General features: G+C 41.3%; 1 protein-coding gene across 1 annotated transcript; it reads right to left on the minus strand.

Annotated features, from left to right (window-relative positions):
• Window positions 1-273: 273 nt before the first annotated feature.
• Window positions 274-15,926, minus strand: LOC116523922 (CD276 antigen-like). The gene is made up of 6 exons (XM_032239013.1): window positions 15,855-15,926; window positions 14,723-14,807; window positions 5,201-5,333; window positions 3,490-3,807; window positions 1,305-1,559; window positions 274-302 (listed from the first exon to the last, which is right to left on the minus strand). The coding sequence occupies exons 3-6, from the start codon at window positions 5,262-5,264 to the stop codon at window positions 274-276; spliced, it is 666 nt and encodes a 221-aa protein (XP_032094904.1). The 5' UTR covers window positions 5,265-5,333; window positions 14,723-14,807; window positions 15,855-15,926.
• Between the last annotated feature and the right edge of the window lie 10,028 nt (window positions 15,927-25,954).

The raw sequence follows: 25,954 nt of genomic DNA on the forward strand, positions 1-25,954 counted from the left end.
CACTCTTCTTTCCCACTGTGTCTATGATCTTGGCACTTTGTAGGCCTACTGTGTGAGGGGAGGCTCAGGCCTTAAAGGCCCACTGTTTGAGGGAGCACAGTCAATCAAAGGCCTCTCTGTACTGGCCTAATCAGGCTCCCTTCATAGGTCTACTATGTGAGGGAGACCTAAGTCTTAAAGGCCCAGTGTGTGAGGGAGTACTCTGAATCAAAGGTTTCTGTACTGGCCTAATCAGGCTCCCTTTGCTTCATAGAGCTACTATGGAAGAGAAGCCTAGGCCTGAGTTGGGGTGAAGGATGATCCTGGAAACACAGGGAGAAGCTGTTTCCTGCAAAAATGGGCTGTTGCAGTCAGGTGGGAGTGGGCAATCTGCTTAGGCCATGGCATGATCAATCAAAAGACTCTGTACTGGCATAATCAGGTTTCCTTTCCCCTCCCATGACAACATGAACAATTGCTGCTCTAGGATGTCGCACTCACTCTCCTTAAAGGCCCAAGCTTTTCAGAGTTATGCTGGAACACAGACACACAGACACATACACACCCCAAGGGTGTCTTCCTCCCAGTATTTGTTTCCAGAGGGTAAGTCATCTGTGTACTAAGTTTGGTCGAAATTGCTCAAGGCGTTCCAGATCTATGCTGGAACAAACATACATACGTAAGTATGTACGTACATCCATATACATACATACATACATACATACATACATACATACAAATATGGGAGGGAGCATACTACTTCCCTTTTGCCTTTCAGCTCCACCCTAGGAGCCTTCCAGGCAGGAAACCATTTTGTGTTGCATTTGTGCTGATAAATAAATAAAGGGAGACTAGTATAGATCTATTTCAAGGTATTTAGCTCTCATCAGCTAGCCATACCCTTACTGGGATTTGAACCTTGGCTGCTTTTACATGTTATGCAGTTGTATTAGCCACTAAGCTACAACACTTACTTATTTCCTTAATTCAGCTGATAAGGGAGAGCTTGTGGCTTAGTGGCTAATACAACTGCCTAACATGTAAAAACAGCCCAGGTTCAAATCCCAGTAAGGGTATGACTAGCTGATGAGAGCTAAATACCTTGAAATAGATCTATACTAGTCCCCCTTTATTTATCAGCATAAATTCAACACACGCACACACACACACACACATATAAAAACATGAAAAAACACAATTGTCAACCCTGTCTTGGAAAAATATATTGTGCTAACTGTTCTTTTAATTACCTATGTTTCTTGATTGGTAGAGATGGTTGTTGACAATTTGAAGTATAGACGTGACAATGAAAAAATGAAACATACCTGGTTTTCTGTTAGGAACTCTTGTGGGGTTGAAAACACAGCAATATTCCGTTTCAGAGGGAGCAGATTCCAGTTGAAGGGTATTGCTCAGGTTGAATGACCCATCCTCATTTTTCACAGACTGAGATGCTGACTTATGGGTCAGATTAGTTCCAGCTTTAGAAACCCAATAGAGCTTCTCCTCTGGGTAACCTCCAGATGCTGTACAAATAAGATTACCCTCCTGTTCCATTATTTGAGGAGTCGTATATGGTGCTGCAAAATATAACAATGCACTAATCAGAACAGAACTACATCACTCATAGACTTTAAAGGAATACCAGTTCATTCAAGATCTACTGTTTTTCCAGTTATATTTGTGTTACTCCCACCTCTTGTCTCTCTTCAGGAATGTACAGATCCAAGCCAGTTATCATTAAGGTCTAATTATTTTCATTGCATTATTAAAAAATAGAATAATGTGACTGCTATGGACACCCACAGGATAGTCTCAGAAGCATCATAATTGGCAGACCAAAAGCATATAATTGATGGGGGGGATTTAAAATTAGCTTTTTTCAGGTAATATTATATTCTATTTTGCTGCAATAATATTCTAGACTTTAAAAGAACAATTATTCCTTCCTTTCCTTCCTTCCTTCCTTCCTTCCTTCCTTCCTTCCTTCCTTCCTTCCTTCCTTCCTTCTAAGCCTTCCAACTAATTAGGGGGAGTAATTGTAGGGAAAATAGGAGGAAGTGATATTAGGTATGTTCTCTACCTTGGGTTATTTATAAAAAAAATAAAGGCAGGGTAAAAACAAACAAACAAACATCATTCTGGATTGTACATTTTTTTTAAATGTACCAGAACTCAGTTTCCTAGCATCTAGCCTGATAATTTAATCACTAGACCAAATAGTCATTTCTATAATGGTATTTTGAAGGTTATTTCAAAGAATCCATGACACTCTGTTCCATATTTCTAAATGCTTGCTTAGTGAATAGGCAGATTGGAGCTTCCTAGAAGCATCTGACTGATATTCCTGGAAACAATAGTGAAGGTCTAGATGGGCATATTTTGTTAACCTGATTTTTGTTCCTGTGACAAAATAAGGTCTAACATACCAATATAATTTTCATTTTGTCTGTTCCTAATCATATATCTGCTAAAATAAAAACAGAAATGCAGAACCAAATTTGGGAATAAGAAAAGAATGAATAAGCTGTAAAGGAATTTTGAAAAATAAAATCACACAGTCTTAAGGAAAACATAAACTAAAATTACCCCATGTTGATTTTGTTTAGTATATGATAGGTAAGAGATAAACTCTGACAAGATTTGGAGATTCTGTTATTCTACCATCTAAAATAGTGTTTGGCACTGAGTGCTGAAACAGGAGTGCATGCACGCACACACATGCCAGAAATCAGCCACCTGGTCTTCTGGTTTCTGGCGTGCATGCACACACAAAGAACAGCCAGACAGTTCACATGCATGCCAGAAACTGGAAGACCAGGCAGTCGGTGTGCATGGATGCACTGAAAACTGGAAGATCATCTTCCCAGCACACACATGTGCATCGGCTGTCTGCTCTTCCGGTTTCTGGCACTCCTGTGCTCATGAAAACCAGCTGGCCGGCCCACTGCACCCGGAAGAGCAACACAAGCGATGGCTCACGTGCTCAGAGAAATGGCTCTGTGTGCCACTTCTGGCACGTGTGCCATACGGACCTATAACAACAAAAAGCACTGCAGAACCCTTGCCACACTTGTTTCTTCACTTTGCCCCCTCCAAATTTCTTTCTACCTCACTAAGCAAACTCAAGACAGGATTATTTTGAGTTTCTTTCTCACCCTTTCATCCTCCTCAGGACTGTATAATATTTTCTCCAAGTTCCCTTTTAATGGCTTATTCACTCATCTTCCTTCCCAAAGGTAGATCTACATAATGTCAGGAAGAAAACTGACATTACCTTTTACCTTGGATTGCAAGGTAGCACACAAGTATGTAAGGGCTGGAGTGTATGTCAGGATGGGCATTTAGTCATTGGTTTCATCCCTCCCCTCCCCCTGCGCAGATGCTTATGATGAAAGCCAATATTAATAGTGAAATTTTATGAATGGCAGCTGCTATAGCAACTGATTTTGACCAACAGACACTCAAATCTAGCTTCTTGAAGTTCAATGATCATAGACTCAGACTTACCAAACACTTCTAGAAATATATTCTGGTTATTCATACAGTTTGCACCTACATGACCTAATTTATAGTTTCCTTCATGTGATATCTTTATTTGGTTAATACTCAGAGAAGCCGTATTGTTGTGAAATTCCAGTGTTGTTTCACCATCAGTCAAGGTAATATTATTTTGATAGATGACACCTTTGGCAAAACAGCGGTCTCCCTTGAGGGGGCAGAAACTCATTATCATAGATACAATGGGTACATTACTCTTGCATATAATCACAGTTCTTTTTCCAAGTTCTGCAATGTTGTGTTTTGAACATGATAAACAATCATCCCCTGAAAAAAAAAAAAAGCAGAAGATGCATACAATTGCACTGCACGTTTTTCATATACCAAACCTAAATTATTAGGAATTAAGAACACTATTTCTACAGCCAGAAGACATATATGGATAGAAAAATTTCAGTGCCTAATACGGCTAATAGGAAAGCTCTCCTAAAGTTTGGCACAATTGCTGCTATTCCTCTGTTTTTTCTGAAGCATGGATAAACTGAATTCATAACAGCCATTAACTGGATTTTTAAAAATGGCAATTAAAAATAATATATGATTAGCTGAATAACTATAGGCTCTTTCCACATTATGTTAAGCCACAATGCCTGGATTCACACAAACTCTAAGCCACAATCAAAAATGCTTCTTGTGAGTTATGAACTCAGCCATTATTTAGTGATTACTGGAATGTGCTCTATGCAGGCTGCCATGGAAGATCTTCCAGAAACTACAACTGGTCCAGAATGTGGTGGTGTGTGCAATTATAGGGATTTCATCACAGATGTGTGAGCTGCACTGACTTCCAGTTTCACCTCAGGTGCAATTCAAGGGGATGGTTATGACCTTTAAAGCCTTAAATGGATCTGAGTTACTGAACCTCTTCCAACAAAGGAGAAAGAGGAAAAAATCCCCAATGCCAATAGAAGAAATTTCATTTGGCCAAATAAAACTTTTTTTAACTGACATTTGTAGTTTTTACTTTCCATTTTATGTACTTGCACCTGTCCTTCTTAATGTCTTGATAGGCATCAGTTCATTCTTGAACTCAAGGTCCTTAAAATGTACATATATTCCTGTAAGTTGGATTTAAGGAGGTATTTCGTCATCTCCAATGATATACTGGTTGTTTTTGTAAGCAGGAAAAATTGAACAATAACTATAATACATTCCTGAATATATAACAATGAACAAGAATATCTAGTTTTTCAGCTACCTGTTAAGTAATATTTATCCTTTTTAAAGCTTTATAAAAATCATATAAGCAAACAAACACATAAAAATAGATGATCTGTATCCTATAACTGAATTGCTTTTATTGATTTGACTTACATTAAGTTTGTAATAATTTCCAAAAATCATAAGTTTGGCATTTGTCCTTAGCATAAATTTGCAGGATATTCTTTCTCTCTGCCTGGCTAGTGTATAGTGTATTAGTATTTTATGATTCGACACAGCTAACCTGCATTAATAGGAACACACCTTTTCAATTCTCTAAAAATACAGCAGCTGTAACTTTAATGTTAGAAATGGAAGTTACTCTTTTTCCTTCTCCAATAAAAGGCAAAGCAAAATAAGAGTGAAGGAAATGCAGTTGAAGGAATCTCACCTATGTCCTTAAAAAGCAGTATAAAAATATTGTAGCTATAAAATAAACTGAGATAATAGAAAAAATTACCTGCTTGAATATCACTTAAAACATTCAACAGGAACAGGTATGGTAACGTTCGGAAAGACGCCATATTAACACCAGTTGTTTCTGCTTAGAATCTCAGTGGAAGGCATTTCAGAAATAGCAATCAATGCTTTTCCTGTTGAGAAATGAGGACGTTAAGTATTCCTTCTACATCTTGCTCAATTAGAATAATCTGTGAATAAAATTATTCTGAAATAAACCTTTACCCTGTATTCTGGATTAAAGCCTTTCTTTAAAAAAAATGTGACACAAAATTTTGTAGAAGAAAAAAAATATCTCATCATTATTTTAGAAAATGATAATTTGAGAGCCAGTTTGATCTAATGGTGAAGGCACCGGGGACTAGAAACCAGGAGAATGTGATTTTTAGTACCACCTTAGCCATGAAAGCTGGCTCAGGTTATTTTTTGCTCAGCCTTTTGTGTTAGGCTCTGGTGACAAGCTTTTCTGTCCGTTTTGAGTCAACATTTGTGAGTCAACATTTGGTTAATGGGAAAAAAAGCAGGCTATGCAGTTGCAGGTAAATACTAGGATACAGTGACGTGCGGTGACCTTCATTGCCGGTGAGGCGGAGAGAAAGAGAAAGAAAAAACACGGCTGTTCTTTCCCTCCCTCCCTCACCCCACCCCACCACCTTCCCAAAGACTGCAACTTTGCCCCTCGCACCACACAAAAACTTTCCTGCTCCAGATCTGGCCAAAACACCCCTCGCTCCTCCCCACTTGGTCAAGCCTTATCCATTTCACTTGGAGAGGGTGGGTGGAGATGTGGGTCTTCCGTGGCACATGCAAGCACGCGCGATTCCCTCCCCCACGTGTTTTTCTTACTCTGCCCCCCCCATGCCTCCAGGACGCTTCTTCACCTGTTTTCTCTGAGGACATCGCGGCGGCTTGGCGAGGCAGAAGGTGGATTTTGGGGGGAGCGGAGTGATGGGGTGGGGAAAGAGACCTGAGAGATGGGAGGGAGGATTTCTGCGTCAGCAGCCCCCTTTCCAAAGGCGCCCTCCTCTCTCTCCCTCTCTCTCTCTCCCCAAGAGAACCACGCGGTCCTGGCTTGTGAAGATGCGGTTTGCCAATTATGGAACGGGGAGGAAACAGAGCAAATTAAAGGAACAGGCGACTCTCCTCCTCGTCCCCACAACCCGTTAGATTGGGCTCAAACCGCCTCTTGTTTTTCCGCTCCCCCCCATCCTTTTCCAGCTAGGTTGTCGGAGGGTCAGACTCTGCGTTTGGCGCTGCCCCAACGCGACACACACACACACACACGCACGGTTGGCAAACTCACAAGCCCTGGCTTTCCCCAAACTGCAGCTGATCTGAAGCAGTTTTGCCTTCAAAATGCACATCACGATCCTTTATTAACAGGAGTTTCAAGTACAAATCCATTCAGACCACAGAAAGTCTGTTCTTTTCTCTGATTTGATCTAACAACTTTTCCTAGCTGTTTATGTTGAATATGGAAATGAAACAAGATGGCTTGGAGCCTATACAGAAACTTTGTATTAATGTGCCAATTTTAAGCTTGTAAGATTGCTATTGTTTCAAACCCCCCTTAAAATATACTTCTCTAACAAGCTGTATGCTTTCCTGTCCGAAGGTTGTTGCTTCACTCAGCCCGGAAGACACTTTAAAAAATAAAACACACACACACAGGCACACAATAAAAACAAATTACAATTACATTACAAATAAATTGAATTCCTCCCCCCTGCCCCGTCCCTCTGACCCACATACCTTCCAGCTGCGCCAAAATTCCAGATTCGGTCTAGCCAGGCTCCAGGGCCAGGCAGGCTAGGATAGTGGCTCCTAGAGCCACCACGTGCCCTCTTCAGGAAGAGGCCCGAGAACTATGGGCCTCATTTGCATACTATTTTTTTTGCTTTTTAACCCTTGCGTAACTGTTAAAAGGCAAAAAATTCCTTAGGCAAAGGAGGCCCATAGTTCTCTGGCCTCCCCCTACAGTTAGCACTAAGCAGACTCCAAGTCACTGTGAGTTCGACTCTGGTAGCAACTAGCTTGGCTTTAATTATTTTAAAAAAATCTTTAAAATTCTTTCTTTTTCTTCAGGAAACTGGTGAGGCCCCGCCTCCCCTGCCTCTAGTGAGTGCACGTCCCTGCTAGGATAGGGCTGTCAAACTCATGGTTTTCCTCCCCAAAATCTAGGTGCGTTTTATTGGAACATCTTATACTCCGAAAAATATGGTAGTTTTAGAAATTTTTTGAATGTTTTGATGTATTTCTTTTCAGTTCCTCTGAGTTTTTATTATTAACATAACCACCATACGAGATATAATTTTCCATCTCTGTTATGGCATTTCCAACATTTGTTGTTATGTGCCTTGTCTGTCCTGGCAATCATTGATGGAGTTATGCACCATCTGTAAAATATTTATACCAAATTTCTCTTAAATTATAGGTCAGAGTAACTTTTATAGATTTTTTTTCTGTAACTCTTCCTGTTGGGCCACTGTGATGGTTTCTTTGAACTTTAATATCAATTTATACTACAGCACTTTTTATTTGTTCTGTGTCCATGCTGTATTTCAGCAGTAATTTGTAAATACATCCTAATATTTTAGGAAATATTAAAAAGGTAGAATATTATATTTCCCCTAAAAGAGAAATAGAAATGTAAGGGAGACAGAAACTCAGAGCTTCAGCTCCATGCTATTTGGTGATATTTGGTGCCCATTGAGAAGGACTGGACTAGCCTATCTACAAAACAAAAGATCTTCAGCTCCAGGGTGATGGGGTTAAGACATGGCCCTCCCGGACATAATAGGATTATCTAGCAGCAGGGCTCACTACATTGAAAAATCACCTGGGGACATTACATCACTCTCCAGGCTTCAACCAAAGTTGATTCAGACAAATATGACCCCACGTGGCCTCATGGGATTATGACTATAGCCAATAGAATACATTTCTTGCACAGGAACAGGAAGCTCAAGGGCACGGCCCAAGTGAGGGTATAAATAACCCTCACTTTGCACTCCATGTAGTCAGCTGTGCAGGACCTCAAATGGTCCTGTCCATCAATAAACCATCTTTTCAATCAACCTCCATGTTTTCAGTGTCTTTCTCCCCACTTGGAACTGAACCAGATAAATAATTTTTCCAACACAGGAAATATTACTGTACATGCAGTAAGATGAGGACTTTTCTGCAGAATTTGCACTTAAAATTACTGTGCTTGTTTCCCAGGGGCATGTGTTATCACCTTTTAATTAAAATATACATGTTCAGTCTATATTAAAATTAGATAATTGCAGTAATTAGTATTGTAGCATATTTTTCCCACTAACACGATTATTGCATGTATGTAGCCAAGTTTGTTGCATGATTAAGGGTACTTTTACAACTAAATTGGTGTACACACAGCAATTTATTACCAGAATTAAACCGAAGTGAAAGTATTGTAGCAACCTCTCAAAACTCTTCTAACTTTACCTTTCCAGTCTGCCCTTAGCAAATAATTGTCCCTTTTTTCCTCCCCTCTCCCTCAGCTGCTTTTCACTCAGAAAGATAAGGGAAAGATAAGAAGATAAGGAAGTTGGTTGGTTTTGGTGTACACCTAAAATCATTCTTTGTTCTTTTTTGGATTCTGACATACATTCTTCCATAACTGAAATTGTGTAATGCACCCCCTTCGGAGTCTTCTGCCCAGTTTTGCCCTGTGTGGCGCTTCCCCAAATCTCTGATTGTCTGTCTGCAGGCAACAATGACTCTTTGTCCCCTTCCACTTTGGGTGTTGGGTGAAGCACATCCCTTTGTCTATTTGTCACTTCTCTTGTCCCAAGAAGCCTCTGGATGACATCTCCAACTTTTTCCTTCCTCTGGAGGCAGGAAACAACATCTGCACACTCCAGTGGACCAGGACACTGAAACAATCTCTCTCTCTAGCCATTGATTTCCCATATGTCTCTCCTAAGGCCTTATGCCTCAGAGGGCAAAGACTCAAATGTCACATGCCTGTCCATTCCATTTTCTCCCCATCCCACTCTCTCCCTTTTACTTTACAAGCAGCAGCAATTGAGGAAGTGAGGATGCCCCCTGGACATTAAACTCCAATGCTCATATATTATGTCTGGCCAATTAGAATGCTTCCTCCATCTGTCTCACAACAATCCTAGCTAACAACTAAAGCAACTTGTACTTGAAGGCCTAGTGCAAAATCACGTAAATATGAGTTAGCAGTGTGCTGCAGCTGTCAAAAAAGCCAACAGAGTCCTAGGCTGCATTAATAAAGGACAGAATCAAGATCATGTGAAGTGTTAATACTACTTTATAATGCCTTGGTAATTCTACACGTGGAATATTGCATCCAATTTTGGTTGCCATGATATTAAAAAGATGTTGAGACTTTAGAAAGAGTGCAGAGAAGAGTAACAAAGATGATTAGGGGACTGGCGTCTAAAACATATGAAGAACGTTGGGGCAGGAATTGGGTATGTCTAATTTAATGAAATGTGTTCCAATATCTAAGGGACTGCCAGAAAGAAGAGGGGGACTCAAGCTATTCTCCAAAGCACCTGAAGGCAAGACAAGATACAATGGATGGAAATCAATCAAGGAGAGAACCAACCTACAACTGTAAGAAGTTTCTTGACAAAACAATTAATCAGTGAAACAACTTGCCTCCAGAAATTGTGGGTGTTCCAACACTGGAGGTTTTTAAGAAGAGACTGGACAACCATTCTGAAATAGTATAGGGTTTCCTGCATGAGCAGGGGCTTGGACTAGAAGACCTCCAAGATCCCTTCCAATTCTGTTATTTTGTTAAGGCCATATCTAAACTTCTCATTTTCCCCCTTTTTCTCTGCCAACTCATATCAGGTCAAAAGTATCCAATCTGGCCACAAAACCCACATGCCACAGATTTCATTTGATATTTCACTATGCCTAAATTGACCCCTGTCAACTAGTCAGAGTCAAAAATAGGGAGATAGTTTATTCATTGTGTGGAGCATAGTGATTGAATGACTGTGTTGTAAACAGGAGGAATACAGCATCCTCCTGTAAAGGTACACCTACTGTATCTCATGTTCACAATTTCAGCAGTTCCAAGAAGGTTCCACACCCATTTGCACTCTGCAGGTGATCCTGAGGACACAGATAAACCTCCAAATGGCCTCAACAACTCTTTAAAAGAGTGCTAATGATCAGATGATTAAAAGAAACATAAAACCTTCCACTGTCCATCAGTCAGAACTGAAGAAGCTTCTTGTATGAGAAGTGAAATGTTTTGAAGGAAAAATAAAAAAGCACCTTTGGGACAAACTTCCTCCTTTTAACATTCCATAAGGGGTATTTATTTATTTATTTATCATATAGCATCTACAGTGCAATCACTGAGACACAAATAAATTGTCAGCAAATATATTTGTATATTTATGTGTTGTGGCCCGGCAGGAGCCACTGGAGCTGCCACCAAACTCCGACAGTGAGGGGCCCTATGAGTTGGCCCTGGAGGATGTGGAGGATTCTGGACAGGGTTCCGACTCCAAGCAGGGCGCAGAGAGACTGGTTGGCCACCAGGTGGCGCCTGAGCCTTGGATCAGTGGGGAGGAGAGAAGAGAGAGTGATCCAGAAAGCACCTGTGGGTTGTTCCGGGATGCACGCTGTCGAAGGGCTACTCGGCATCAAAAACAACTACTTAATTACAGGAGGTAATTACGCTCAGCTGGTGGTCATTAAGCTCCTCTCCCAGACTATAAAAGAGACTGCTTGTGCCATGCCCTTCTTGCAGAAGTCAATGTTTGACTAAAGAGAAACAAACTTGGCAGGCTGGATTGCTGCCAGAGTTTGTTTGCATTGCTGCCAAGGTTTGTCGGACTTGCTGCCAAAGTCCTTATCTGTTTGTTTATTTGGCTTTCAGCCACCGAGAGTCTGGTCTTGTTATTAAAAGACATTCCATTTTACGCTTGTCTCGGCTTTCGTTACTGGATGGAGGAGGGGGACAGAACATTTATGTATGCATGATATGTGGACAATACAATGTAAGTGATAATATAAGGGTCCACAAGAGCTGAGGATCTTTTAAAAACATATAAAGATCTTTTTATTTGACGTGTGTGTGTGTGTGTGTGTGTGTGTGTGTGTGTGTGTGTGTGTGTGTGTGTGTTGGGGCTGTTTATATCACCTTGCTGACAGTTTCTAGTTTACCATCTGTTTTAGTAAATATGGTTATAGCTGCACTCTAACATATTATAAGCTATTGCCCCAGATAATTGCCGTACTGGGTTTAATTGTAATTATTTGTTTGACTAGTTTCAAGTGCAGCTTTTGTCTGGGTAGAATTTGGCAATTGTGCTTTCCTGAATTGTAGCATATCTGGATAAAGGCATATTATGACTGATCACACAATCAACTAGATATCTCCTCCATTGCCTCCTGCATACTTGCCACCTTCCTGTCATGCATCTGCCAATGGCCCAATAAAAGAAAAACATATTTTGAAGGAGGAGCCAATGTCGTGATGATACAACATGCGGGCTTGACACTCTGAGACCGCTGGTGATACTTTTGCCGCTGGACAGTCCATTTGGACCTAAACTGTCCAGCAGAGATGGTGATCAGGAAGACAAAGCCTTGCTGGCCTCAGGGACACCACAAAGTCCCTGGTTGACCCAAGGGAAGCTCTTCAAGCCGGCGGTAAACAGGCAGCCCTAAACTGATGGAGTTGGGATGGCTCCGGAAGGAAGTGAAAAGAGAAAGTGAGTCCATCTGGTGGGGTATTTTTTCTATTTTGAGAAAGACTGCCCAAAGAAACTTTTTTTAAGCCAAATTAAATCCTTAAGCAAAAGAATTAAGCGGGAAAATTAACCTATATTGGATTGCTTTTGAAAGCTTTTTTTCCCTTTGTAACTATACTATGTGGATTGAAGTGCTCGCAACATTTTTTTGTTTCTCCTTTTAAAGTGAATGGATTAATTTTTCTTCTTCTGTTTTTTGTTACTTTATTTTTTTACTTTTGGATTAAAACCTTCCTTTTTATTTTAACAATTCTTCCTATTACTTGTTATTAAATTTCATTTAAGAACTTTGTTTCCTATAAGCCAGAGATAAATATTAGAAAGTGAAAGGTAGCAACACTGTCACTCACAGGTCAAAGGCTGGTGTTTTTGAAACAACGTATTTCTTCTCTTTTCCTCTTTGATCTTACTGACTTTGTAGCTGAAGAGTTTGCAATTTGTTTACAGAAACTGATAAAGAGCTAAGGGCACAAATTGTTTTTGCAGGTGCTCTTTGTGAACTATTTTGGCAGGGGAGAGAAAGGGAAAAAACAGAACACTTCTCCTTTGAAGAGCATAAAAGAACTTGTGTTTAAATCAATCTAAAATAAAAATAATAAAAGAGGCCTGGAAGGCTAGAGTGGCACTGGTTATTAGTTTTTCTTTTTCCTCCTTCTTTTTTGGAAACATGGATCAATACTCAGATGAGGAAACCTTAAAATTCCAAAATATCTTTGCTGGAATTCAAAAGCTACTGGAAGGATATGGGAGAATTGAGAAGAAGTTGGAAAAACTAGTGTTCCTCACAGCAAAAGATGAAGGGGTTGGAGCCCCAAAAATTAAAGGGGAGAATGAAGACATAGAAGATAAAGATAAGACAATAGATGATTTTATTAATGGAGCAAATGTGGATGAAAGTGGAAAGAAGGGAATATGGAAAAGGGAATTCGATGAACTCGAGCTCTATCTCAGATTCCAAAATACAGAAGAAAAAAGAAAAATGATGATGGATTTAAGAAGAGAAATTTTTTGACTGCTTTGTTACTGGAAAGATACAGATTGACAATGAAAGTTGATAATAAAAAATTAGTTAATTTTGGTGATCAATAAGTAGGAGTTTAGTAATTTTTAGATTGTTTTAAATTGTTATTAAATGTTTATCTGTTAACAAATAATTAATTATAATAACAATAATGAAATGATAATGGATACAGTTTAATGTATATATACGTTTTTGGGGTTTGACAAGAGGAGGTTGGATATAAATAGTAAATGATTTTTAGCCAACTATAATAACAACAAGGAAATGTCAATGGATATTGTACATATATATACATATACACACACACACACACACACACACACACACACACATATATATATATATGTATATGTATATGTATATGTATATGTATATGTATATGTATGTGTATGTGTATATGTATATGTATATGTATGTATGTATGTATTATATGTATATGTATATGTATATGTATATGTATATATGTACATATATATGTATGTATGTATGTATGTATGTATGTATTCTGGGTTTGGCAAAAGAAACTTGGATACAAACTCTAAACAGTGAGTTGGAAAAAAAGGGGGGGGAAATGTTTAGAAACTTTATTAATTGACTTTTACTTAGAACATGTCATAAAGGTGTAATGTTATTGGAGGATTTTTGAAATAGCTAATGAATGTCGTTATGTGGTTGTGTCTTTAAGTATGAATTATTTGAGGTAAAAGCACGTTCAAATAATTGTAGTCAAATGAGAATTGTGGTACATTGATAGTAAGATATACAAAGATTTTTGATTTAAAGTGTATAATCTAATATGAACTATAAGTAATGACTGTGGAAGAAATGCATGAAAGTTATCTGTAACCAATCAGCACACTTTCTACAAGAGGTAATGAAGGATGATTCTTTTTGTGTGTTTTTGTTTAATGAAAATAAAAAAAAACTTTTCAAAAAAAAAAAGAAAATCATATTTTAAAATATTTTTTATATATTTGGTTCAGAAGGGGAAAAGGCAAAGGGAGGGAGGGAAGAGGAAGGTTGGTTTTCTATATCAATATATATATATTTATTTTTTAAATGTGCATAGAGGGCAGTAACCAGTGATCAGATGATAAAGGGCATTTCTAATTGGCATGAAGGACTTTGCCCACAGTGAAATGATATGAAGAAGATGAACAATAAGTAATAATTAGCAAACATCTTCTCTCCTTTGGATCTCAGCCTGTTATTGTGAAACACATGCAAAGAGATTTTATATCATTATGACTAGTGAAAGTGATGTGTTACAGTCCATTCTCAAACAATTCACTGCATGATTTTGGTTTCCCCGACTGATTTCCCTCTGTCTTAGCCCAATCTACCTCACAAGACCACTGTTGTGGGAATAAAATGGAAACTTCTTGGAAATAGAAGATATAAATCTAAACAATTAATCCAAGTTGTTCTCAGGCATGGACATGAGCAACAATTGCAAAAGTTTCTTTAGTTTAGACTTTGGCATCTACTTAAGGAAGTTGTTTTAAAAAATGTTTTAAGACTGAAGCAATAGTGAGAACTGCTGTGCCACTTCTGGGAAAGTGCAACTCAATAAAACAATAGTTCTAAGTTACTTCATGTAAACATCCAAATCCTATCTAGCAATCTGGCATCACCAGTAATCTTTCTCCCCATATATTTGAAGGAGGAAAAGTGATGTTTTACCACTCTTTCCCCCCTCCCAAATGTACCATAATTATCGGATACTCACCTATGCACATACAGACATGGACCCATGACTTCTGTATGAATGTTTAACGAGCACACACTAATAACAAATAAAACCAATTTTGAATCTGCAAAAAAAAAAAAAAAAAAGAAACCATTTAAGCTATATCAAGAGATTCCACCTTAATTACCTGATTATGAAATAGTGGTTGGAAATTCCTCTTATAGATTCCCAGATTCTCTATTTATCTGTAGTGCGAGCATTAAGGACACCTTACTGAAAAACTGTATTTCTAATGGTTGGATGCAGTCATGGGGAGCTGTATAAAATGACAAGTTGGTGGTACAGTACATTACTATTGTGCCCCTGCCCCTGTGTATTTGCATGCAATGTATATCTGCATTTTGCTTTTTTCACACACATTCACGAGCACCATGGATGACTTGATCTTAATCTTCAAAACTACAATAACTTCCTTATGCAGCTGTATATGTTTCCTGACAGGTCATATTGTTGTTTTAGAACATAGAATCATAAGCCTGGAAGAGACTTCAGAGGACTTCTAGTCCAACACCCCACCACCCCACTCAAAGCAGGAGTCTTACACCATCCCAGTCAAAAAGTTGTCCAGTCTATTTTTGAAAACCTCTAGTAATCTTCAGAAACGGAAGAATGAGACAAATAGCAAGTGGAAGCATTCACTCACACATATGCACATATGTAGTCTTGCTGCAAATTACAGCTTGACAATCTATATTTGAATCAAATGATCAAAAATCAAAAGCAATTGACAAGGAAATGGGAAGATATTCAGTTCAGTCTCCCTGTCCAGTCATTTGCTCCTATAATTATTTTTTTCCTTTCAATTATCTTCTTTCACACCTGTTGGGATATACTCCTATAATTCACAACCAGTAAGGGAATAAAAGACACAGACTACATCTGGAACTACAGATACATTCATATTGTATGTTTTTTGCAAATGCAGAACATTCAGCCACATACTCAAATACCTGCACAGTGAAAGCCTTTTGTTCTTTAAAAAATAGTGCCAGTAAAGATTTCACTGCACGCATTTAATAGAGCAGAAAGATAGAGCAAGCAACAAGGCATCAACAGTTCCTAAAATACTTGCACAAAGTTGGATTCTTTAGTAACAGAAAGTTCTATCTACCTGATAAGCCACACTCCAGTTTCTTGGTAGTACAGTTTTAACAGATTCCACTATTATTGTCAAAGAGTCTATATCTATGAAGTCGTGTAGGAATGAAATGAAGTGTTGTCTACAATTACTTTTGTTTTCAGTTTGGGTAAGCAAAATTGGACCAATTGGATTGAAGTGCAAAACCAGTCAGACAAGTTTTAAAATGACGTGGTGTATTTACAACTCTAAAATATGGACTATGCTTTCTGTTGGGAAATCCCTGCCACCTGATCCTTGAATTATGGTCATTATGCTACAGGTGATAGAGGGAAGAATTATCTTAAGTACAAGTGGAGCCAGGAGCATGCCTTTAGATCAGGGATCCCCAATCCCTGGGCCATGGCCCAGTACTAGGCTGCAATCCATTCAGAAATGGGCCACACAAGTAGCAGACAAGCACATGCACACAGCTCCATTTGTGCACGCATGAAGCTCCACTTGTGTGAGTGGCAGGCATGGCCACTGCTTGCACAAATGGAGCATCACACGTATGTGCGAGTATCTGTCGATTGCACAAATGGAACTGTGCATCCAAGCACATGCACCTCCCACTCACACAGACCCATTTCCTCTCCCCACACCTGCTGAGCCACAAAGGTGCTTTAGATTTGTATTTTTGTATTTGTATTTTATTGGTCTTGTATGCTGCCCACTCCCGAAGGACTCCGGGCGGCTTACAATAAACAAAGGAAGGGGATAAATAGACAAACAGACAAACAACAATTTAAAATACACAACATTCATAGTTACAGTGGGGCTGGTTATTTCAACAGCCCCCCAGCCTGCCGGAGCAGCCAGATCTTAGTGGCTTTGCGGAAGGCCGGGAGAGTAGTAAGGGTCCGGATCTCCACGGGGAGCTCGTTCCAGAGGGCTGGAGCTGCAACAGAGAAGGCTCTCCCCCAGGAGTCGCCACCCAACATTGGATGGCAGATGGGATCCGGAGGAGGCCTAGTCTGTGCGATCTGATCAGTCTATGGGAGGTAATTGGCAGGAGGCGGTCTCTCAGGTACCCAGGTCCGATGCCATGTAGGGCTTTATAAGTAACGACTAGCACCTTGAAGCGAGTCCGGAGACTAAAGGGTAGCCAGTGCAGCTCGCGGAGGATAGGTGTAACGTGGGTGTACCTGGGTGCACCCACGATCACTTGCGTAGCTGCATTCTGGACTAGCTGAAGTCTTTGAAAACTTTTCAAGGGCAGCCCCATGTAGAGCACGTTACAGTAATCCAGTCTTGAGGTCACAAGGGCGTGATCTGAAGGGCCTCCCGATCCAGGTAGGGTCGCAATTGGTGCACCAGGCGAACCTGGGCAAATGCCCCCCTGGTCACAGCCGACAAATGGTGTTCTAAAGTCAGCTGGGGATCCAAGAGGATTCCCAAATTGCGAACCCTCTCTGAGGGGCTTATAATTTCACCCCCCAGCCTGAGAGATGGAATACTTGGCCAATCTTTGGGAGGGAACATCAGTAGCCACTCGGTCTTGTCTGGATTGAGTGCCAACTTGTTTACTCCCATCCAGACCCTAACAGCCTCAGGCACTGGCACATCACTTCTACTGCTTCGCTGAGTTGGCATGGGGCGGACAGATACAACTGCGTATCATCCACATATTGGTGGTACTTAATCCCGTGCCGGCGTATGATCTCACCCAGCGGCTTCATGTAGATGTTAAATAGGGGGGGGACAGGACCGAACCCTGCGGCACCCCATAATTGAGGGGCCTAGGGGTTGACCTCTGCCCTCCGACCAACACCGACTGTGACCTGTCCAAGAGGTAGGAGGAGAACCATCGAAGGACAGTGCCTCCCACTCCCACCTCTCGCAACCGTTGCAGAAGGATACCATGGTCGATGGTATCGAAGGCCGCTGAGAGGTCAAGGAGCACAAGGATAAAGGGGTGACCCCTATCCCTGGCTTGCCAGAGATCATCGATCAGCATGACCAAAGCAGTTTCCGTGGTGTAACCAGGCCTGAAACCCGACTGAAAGGGATCCAGATAATCGGTTTCATCCAAGGACCGTCGGAGTTGAGAGGCCACCTCTTTCTTAACAACCTTCCCAACAAAGGGCAGGTTTGAGACCAGACGATAGTTGCTCAAAATGGCTGGGTCCAGAGATGGTTTCTTCAGGAGGGGTCTCACCACCACATCTTTTAGGAGGAGTGGAAAAATTTCCTCCCGGAGAGAGCTGTTAACTATCGTCCGGATCCAACTGCGTGTCACCTCCCTGCTGGTCGAGACCAGCCAGGAGGGGCACGGGTCCAGTATACAGGTGGAGGCACTCACCGCTCCCATGGCCTTGTCCACTTCCTCAGGAGAGACAAGTTGAAACTCAATCCATGAAATATGCTCAAGACCTTCCCCCGGTACCTTGGCTGGTACCGCGCAATTGGAGTCCAGCTCTGTCCGAATCGGAGCGACTTTATCCATTAAATACTGAACAAATTCCTCAGCTCTACCTTGTAAAGGGTCATCCGCATCCCTCCCTTTCAAGAGAGAGTGGGTTATTCTAAACAAGGCGGCTGGGCGCGATTCAGCAGATGCAATAAGGGCGGCAAAATGCGAACATTTCGCCGCCCGTATTGCCACGAGATAGACTCTGATAAAGGCTCTCATCAGTGCTCGGTCGGACTCAGATTTACTGGCCCTCCAGCGGCGCTCTAGGTGTCTCTTTTGGCGCTTCAACTCCCGGAGTTCCTCGGTGAACCAAGGGGCCCTCCTGGATCCGCTGCCTCGGAGAGGTCGCAAAGGCACAATCCGGTTTAGAGCCCCCGCCGCCGCTGTATTCCAGGCAGCGACTAAGGACTCCACCAGATTGTGGATGAGAGTGTCAGGTATTTCTCCAAGCGCCGTCTGAAATCCCGTAGGGTCCATCAGGCGCCTAGGGCGGAACCACCTAATCAGTTCCCCCTCCCTACAGTGGGGGATTGGTTTCCAAAAGTCAAGCCTCAGTAGGAAGTGATCAGACCCTGAGAAGGGCAAGGTCTTAATGCCCTTCAACTCTAGATCACATCTCCACTGCTCTGAGAGGAATACGAGGTCAAGCGTGTGACCCGCTGAATGAGTCGAACCCCGAATTACTTGGGTCAAGTCCATGGCTGTCATGGAAGCCATGAACTCCTGCACCCCATCAGAGTGTTCACCAAGTGTAGACAGGTTGCAATCCCCCAGAACCATAAGCCTGGGGAACTCTACCGCCAACTCGGCTACTGACTCGAGGAGCGAGGGGAGGGCTGTTGCAACGCTGTTGGGAGGTAGGTACGTTAGCAACAAACCCACTTGACCTCCAAGGTCCAACTTCATCAACAGGGACTCACACCCGACAAGCTCCGGAGCAGGGATCCTACGAGGAACTAAAGACTTTCGGACGATGACCGCCACTCCCCCACCCCTTTCTCTGGGGTCGAGGCTGATGAAGCACCTGAAATCCTTCTGGGCACATTTCAGTGAGGGGCACTCCTCCCTCTGGGCCCAGCCAGGTTTCAGTAATACATGCCAGGTCTGCTCCCTCGTCTAAAATTAGGTCCTGGACGAGGGGAGCTTTATGGACCACAGACCTGGCATTTAGCAACAACAGCCTGAGACCAGGGCCCTGACAGTTCTCGCCATCTGGCCCTGGAGTGGAACTAGCAGGGCTGGAAGGAGGGATCTCTGTGACGTAGCGAACCCTCCTTCCCCGGTAATGGCTAGTTCTGAAGTTCCCATCATACCTGCCTCTCCCGATAGTGACCGTAATGCTCCGGCCCACCCCCGCACCCGTAGACCCCATATCCCCTCCCGCAGCCTCTGCTCCATCCAGCAGGCGATTTAGGTCACTCATTCCGGGACGGGAGGTAGGCCTGGGCCCCCTACCACTTCTGCAATAGCACTCAGTGGAGGAGGCACCAGGCTGTACTCTCAATCCTCTCATACATACAGAGCCACTCATCCATGCATTCCCCATGTAAGTCAATTAAAACACAAAAATACAGCAATAATGAAGTTAAAAAGTGGGTACAGACATCAACCAGGCATACCATTCACACCGCATTCCTAAAATTTATGGAGCACTGCGCAAGTGTAATTTAAAATAGTCAATGGTGCGGGGAGGAAAGGGAGAGCTGCTCCGTCCCTCTCCCTTCCTCCAAGTCCCAGCAAAGGCACCCAAGGCTGAAGGTCCTAAGTCCGTATATAGGGAACAAGCTGCAGTCGTTGCCAGTATAACAAAGTTTTTTCATGTTCACTGCAGCAATGGTATTTCTTGAAAAGATGAAGTGAGAAAGAACATAGAGAAGGAGAAGTCGAGGAGGCTCCAACCGGGGCCAGGGATGGTGGTCCCTGGGAAAGATGTTCAGCCAGTCTCTGAGTGCCCCGCCTATCCGGGATTTGAAGTGCCAGAAATAAGATGGACTAAGTGATGGCGCTATCTGAGACGGCAGGCTTGGGACAGCTTCGAGTGGCGGTGGGCTTAATAGATGAAAATAAAAATGCAGTCCAAAAGCCGCGTTTGAAAAAAGCCAGATGTCAGTTAATGAAAGGCCCCATAGTGGCAGCGGCAGAGTGCGGGAGAATTTGCGCCGAGGGAAGAGGCTAAGTCAAAGGGAAGAGGGAGGGGGGCGTCCAAAAGAGCAGCAATGGCGGCAGATGAAACCAGCCACCCACTCTCGCCCAGTATAATCCCAGACTGACCACCTTCTCTGGCGGGTGATGGACAGCCCGACACAGGCCCAAAGGCTCCTCACAGTTAGAAAAGTGCTGTTGAAAATGCCGAAGACGGTGGGAACGCTGAAAACACTGCCCAGAGGCGCCACCATCAGCGCAACGCCGCCATCGCCGCCACCAACCGGCACAGGAGCAAACAAGAGCCACAGCAACAGCATTTAGTGGAAGCTACCCAAGAATCTGCATCGAAGGGAGAGGCCGAGCCGAAGGGCAAGGGGGAGGGGGGAATGTCCAGAAAAGCCGTAATGGCTGCAGATGAAAGCAGTCACCCCCTCTCACCCAGTATAGTCCCCGACTGATCGCCTTCTCCGTGGGGTGCTGGATAGCCTGACGCAAATCCCGAGGCTCCTCACGATCTAAAAGCTGCCGTTGCAGCTGCCTTTGAAGCTGCCGAAAATGTTGGAAACGCTGAAGGCACTGCCCGGAGGCACCGTCGTCAGCGCTGAGTCACCATTGCCGCCCCGACGGGCACAGAGATAGTCGAGAGCCACAGCGCCAAGTGGGAGCCGCCCAAACGTGGTGACCTCCCCAGGTAACTTGACTCTTCGGGTCCCCAGGAGCTTGCTCTTCAATAGGAACCTCTCCTCGCCCAGTTATCGGGTCTGAATCCATGGGTTTCAGGTTCTTTCAGTCTTCTGCAGTCAGAGCAACAGGTTTGGCAGCCATTCTCGGCCTGCACATGCGCAACAACTGGCATCAACAGGTAACAAAATGTACATGCCCAGATTTAGGCCCAGAAGCATATTACCCTAATTATAGTGTTTACTTTTACATGCTGCCTTTGTTCAAAAAGCTAAAGGTAGCATCTATAACATTGTGTCCTCCAGCTTTCCCAAACAGGCCTGGGGGACAGTTTGGACTCAAAGATTCCTGCTCCAGTTTCACCCAGTGAAATTTCATGGTTAACACTGGACTTGAAATAACCAGGTACCTCTAGTTGAACCCTCCAACACTAAGTATGATGTAGCTCTGCCATCTATGGCAGTGGTGGGATTCAAATAATTTAACAACCGGTTCTCTGCCCTAATGATTTCTTCCAACAACCAGTTCACCAAACTGCTCAGAAACTTGACAACCGGTTCTCCCGAAGTGGTGCGAACTGGCTGAATCCCACCACTGATCCATGGTCACTGTAGTGCCTCATTCTTTGGCTTCTACCCCCAACCACTTTTTCTGAGACAGGAGGAAGAGTAAGATTAGGTGGTGCAATTCAATGTCCTGATGGTTGCCTTTAAAACTCTCTGTGGCTTGGGGTTAGATCTGGCAGGAGAGGTATCCTCTGGGTCCTGTCTTTAAGAAACTATTATCTGTTACGACCTAGGAGGAAAGCTTTAAATATCATGGTGCTTGCCATCTGAAACATCATCTCTCCCTCAAAAAAAAAAAAAAAAAAACAAACTTGTCCCAACCATGTTGGCCTTTCCAAAACCTTAAAAACTTATCTTTGCCATTGAGTTTGGTGCCCTGATAGCATGGCTGAGCCCGTGTCATAGCTTGTTGGAGTGGTTGTGAGTCATCTTGGCTACTATTTTTATGTTGTTTTTGTGGTTTTTAACTCTGATTGTTTTGTTTTATTCTGCTTTGATTGTGAGCACCCACCTCACCCCAGATAAGCAGCCTGTAAATTTATTACATAGATAAACAGTTTTCCTGATCAACTGTGAATTAAGTGAGTGGTATTTCTTTTAGCCTTGTCTATCTATGTGTCTGCTCTATGGAACAATCTCACCATGAGATTTGGGTAGCCCAAATCCCATTTTTGGAAAACTTGGAAGATTTGGTCATTTCTCCATGTACCAGAATCAGGACGTTAGAGGAACCCAGTATGTGTATTTTATCTTTAGGTTTTAATGAATTTTTAATGGTGCCTTCACTATGCTTTCAATTAGTTGTCTCTTTCTACTATGTTTATTCTGTTTTTTGTTACCACACAAAATGCTTAAAGATGGCTGCTATATCAATATACTTAATAAATAGTTTTATGTTTGAAATAAAAGATTGTTTACTTCTTTAGAGGATGCAGAAAATAAACTAGAAGGCTCTTAAATAGAAACATGCAATTGCCCAACCGACCTTAAAATCTGCCTTGTTTCTTAATTAGATAATTAGCTAGTTTAATTATCAACTCTATCTTGGACACCAGAGTGCTTTTTAATCTATTCTAAGGAGAACTTTGCTGCTCGAGAGGTTGTTTTTGTTTTTGTTTTAGATCCTGACTGTGTTTGCCCAGAATTAATGAGATAGACCCAGTCAAATAAACCCGCAGTAACTGGCAGAGTCTTTATCATTGTAGGAGCAACCTTCTCCAACGTGTAATTCAAGAGTAGGTCTAAATGAAATATATGGTCTTTGTGTTTATATGTGCTGTAGATTATTGCTTTCTATACCATTTGTGGCAACTTGACTTAAGATAAAATCTCTCTCAAATTGAGTTTGACTCTTGGTTACTAAACATATCCATAACATATAACATATAACATAACATAACATATAAGCATATCCATGTTATTTTCTTGGCAAAATAGTTCAGAAGTGGTTTGTTACTGTCTTTTTCTGATATTTTCATATTCCCATTCCAAGAAGTTCTTAAAATTTCCTAATAATCCCACATTCAACAATACAACCCTTTGTAGCTTTTTGGATATTTGTATCAATAAATCCCCAGATATACTGACAATTTGTTCACAGCTATAGTACAGGCAGAAATGCAGTAGGTGACACTTGGTTTCCATTGATTTCTTCTCTTTATAAGATGAAAGTCAAGATATTAATTAAGTGGAAGAAGGCGGGGCTTAGCAGTGAGAAGATGGAGTTTCAGGCTACTCCTGAAATTCCTCTATACCGAAGGATTTTTGGACGAGTTCTTTGAACTCTAGCTGTCCCGGAGACGACAGTGAAGGTGGGGAGAGACCCTAGACCTCAGAGATACCCGCAAATCTCTGGGGGAGGGGTATTAACTCCTCGTGCCAATTCCTTTCTGGATTAGCTGCATGCTAACTGAAACTGCAGGTTGCCCCTAAGAATGCTAGAAGTGATGTCATCTGGTAAGCTGATTTTATTATCCAAGAGAGACTGTTCGCGTTAAAAACTTAAGATAATTGAAACCAAAGAACAGGGAAACTTAGCGGCGAATTGGCGTTTTCTAATGGATTTATGGCTGGTGGTTACTTTACTTCTTAAATGCTTCAAGAAACTCCTCGACACCCTCCCCCCTCTGAATCTCCTTAAATGGATCATAAAATTTATTTTCTACTAATTAGCCCATCACGACTCGACACTTTTATTACTTTACTACTCGGCTTTGTTTACAATCACAGCCTGTGAGAGACTAAGAAGTCTGTGGAAAAAAAAAAAGAGTTTGCAATTTTTAACTGCGACACACATCATGGCGTCCCAAAATACCTCTAAGATTTCATTTCAGAGACTTTTTTCCGCATGTAGAGGACTTTATAATTCTTATCAAAGATTGGAAAGAAAATTGGATCATCTGATTTCAAAATATGAAGCAAAAACTGAGATTGTTGAATGTTTAAATGCTCCTGAAATACAAACGGAAAATGTGAGAAATGGTGTCTGGTCTATCTCAGAGGAAGAAAGGAGGGGGGAAGCTATAAAGAAGACTCATTTAAAAAGACAGTGTGCAGGAGGAATGGAAAATCCACCTTTGAGAATTAAAGTTAATTTGGAAAATATCACAAGCCCAGGACAACATTATTATTATTTCATCACTGATATTCAGAGTCCAAAGGTGCCAAAATATCTCTGTCTGGATTTGATTATGAAAACATTTGGTAAATTTATCCAACGTGTGGCAATTGGCTGGAGAGGATCTTGCTATTGGAGAGACACTGGCTGATAGATGGAACAACGTAATTTAAAATCTAGCTAAATCTGATTACCTTAATGTGTAATAGATATAGCTGAAAAATGACTGATATGGATAGTAATATATATAATTTGGAACTGGCTGTTAGATTGAAGAACACAACTGAAAACTAGTTAAACCTAATTGCTTTTTCTTGTAACAGATATAGTTGAATAATAATTGATATTGATAGTAATGTATATAATGTAGAGTTGATATGATAACTAACAATTGGAAGATTATACATAAAGAGTATTAAATACAATAATTATCACTATTAAAAACTAAATAAAATACATACAATCAAATGTTAATCAATACTGGGAAAATGTTATGATATATGATATAATTAAATATTATGGATGTCCAGCTAAAATAGGATATGAGGATTTGATGATAATAGAGGATTTTATAAATAAGTAAATGAATTGTCAGCATGTATTATGGATTAATTATGTAATGCATAGCTGAGGATGAAGGATGTTTAAATAACCATAGGTAATTAAAACTGGAGGTATAATGATGTTGATATGGTAAATATTCGAGTTAAGATATTTGAATTAATATGAGTTAATGGAAGAGAAGCACCAAAGCATGTTGTAACCAGTTGATATACTTCTCTTTTTTTTCTCATGATAGACACCTGTGTTTTGTTTCGTTTTCCTGCCTTGTCTCTTGTCGTTTTTGTCTTTTTTGTATTATTTTTATTTTTTATTTTTTATTTTAATTTTTATTTTTTATCTGTCCCTTTTTTCCTTTTTTTCCTCTTTTTGATTTTTTCCTCTCCCACCGGTGTGGGCAGGGACTGGTCAAGATTATTACTTTTATCAATATTGCTAAATAATAATTACAGTTAAATGAAAATGGATATATAATAATGCCTTAATTAATATGAGTTATGTTGGTTGACTATGGAGGAGATGTACCAAAACTTATCTGTAATTGATTGATATATTTTTTACAGATGTAAAGAAAGATGTGTACCTGTTTTAAACTAAAATTAAAAAACATTTATTTATAAAAAAAAAGATATTAATTAAGTAAGTGTAGCATGGATGATGTTACCTAGTTTGGGTAATGAACAGTGGTGGGTTGCAGGTGGTACGCCCTGGTACGGGCATACTGGACCTTGCCCAGAGCACTGGATACCATTCCATTATGGTGCTCTGGAGGGCCCACCCACCTGCCCGAGCTCCTTACCTGTCTTTTAAGGCTTCCACGCTTCCGTGCATGGTGTGTACAGTGCCTGCTCGATGCTCTGCGGAGCAGCTGTAGTGTTGCGGAGGTGCTAAGACACATGTGCGCGCTGTACCGGTTGTACAGTACTGGTTGGAATGGGATCTGGAACACACCACTGGTAATGAAACATCTCCAAGAAAACAACCAATCTCAGAGAGCACCAAGGACCCCTCAATTCTACCCTAAATTCACCTTTGATTCTTTCCTTACTTACAATTCACATTCAACTATCAACTGCCTATGAATTCCTGCATTTATGGCATTCATTGG

This window comes from Thamnophis elegans, chromosome 2 (genome assembly GCF_009769535.1).
Source record: "Thamnophis elegans isolate rThaEle1 chromosome 2, rThaEle1.pri, whole genome shotgun sequence".
In the NCBI taxonomy this organism is placed as follows: Eukaryota; Metazoa; Chordata; class Lepidosauria; order Squamata; family Colubridae; genus Thamnophis; species Thamnophis elegans.